General features: G+C 58.7%; 1 protein-coding gene across 1 annotated transcript; it reads left to right on the plus strand.

Moving 5' to 3' along the window:
* Position 1: 1 nt before the first annotated feature.
* Positions 2 to 505, plus strand: DQ04_10281030 (hypothetical protein; the record flags this gene model as incomplete). Its single annotated transcript, XM_009316203.1, has 1 exon — positions 2 to 505. A coding segment is annotated over one exon (504 nt), but the record flags the coding sequence as incomplete, so codon positions are not given.
* Positions 506 to 1,034: the final 529 nt, after the last annotated feature.

Raw genomic sequence — 1,034 nt, forward strand, 5'->3', positions numbered from 1 at the left:
CTCTTCACCGCCTCCTCTGCACCCACACGGAGTTCCTCGCATCTCTTCTGCGCAGCCCCCGCAAGCCTCGCCGCACCTCCGCGGCCCTCGCCCACAGCACCACCACACCCACACGTCACTCCCACAGACACCACCACATGCAGATGCCGCACTTGACGCAGCTGAACACACCGCAGGCGACAAGAGCAAAGGGGGTGAAATGGAGGGGAAGCACCGCAGCTGCACATCGTCCCAGCCGCACAGGGGGCCCTGCACTGCTGTGCCGCTCAACGCCACTCACTCGTTCACTCACCTTAGCCGCACCATCACAGCGCCCCTAAGCCAGCGGTGGCGGCACGCAGTCACTTCCACGAGCGCAGCAGCACTGCCTACACAGCAGCAGAGAGAGAGAGGAGAGAGACACCGATGCGGAGCAGTGCACACACAGCAGGCACAGCAGCAGCAAGACTCCTCGACACTCTTCCACTCTCAGATGTTCACAACAACCCCCAGCACCCCCAAATAAACAGAAAATAAGAATCATTCTCACCGCGGAGAAGCACCTCACCGCAAAGCCCAAGTGGCGTCAGTGCTCCCTCCCGTCACTGCGATGGCGCAGCGGAGAGGCAACAAGAAACAAAAACAACGGGGGTGAATTTACCACACGAGCCAACCCCCAAGCAGCGGAAACTTCTTCACAGGCATCTCAATAATCCTGCTGCGGGACCAAATGCATTACCCCCACTCCACACAAACCCGTAGAAAAAAGAAGCCGAAGCCCAAAACAAAGAGGGGGATGATGTACGCCCAACAACGGGCAGCCGCCACGCATTCCTCCAAGAGCCAGGGCGCACAAAGCACACACACACACACAGCGGGGAGAGCAGCACCACACAGACAACCTCCCAACAGCAGCAGCAGCAGCCCAGCATGCGCATCGTGGCGCAGCACACACACACACACAATGAGAGTCATTTAGAAGAATAATTCAGAGAAGGCCCTCTCATGTGGGCGGCGCACAGTCATGTGCCAAGCAAAGCCCATTACAGCAGTGA

Source organism: Trypanosoma grayi, assembly GCF_000691245.1.
Source record: "Trypanosoma grayi strain ANR4 Tgr_1028_V1, whole genome shotgun sequence".
NCBI lineage: Eukaryota > Euglenozoa > Kinetoplastea > Trypanosomatida > Trypanosomatidae > Trypanosoma > Trypanosoma grayi.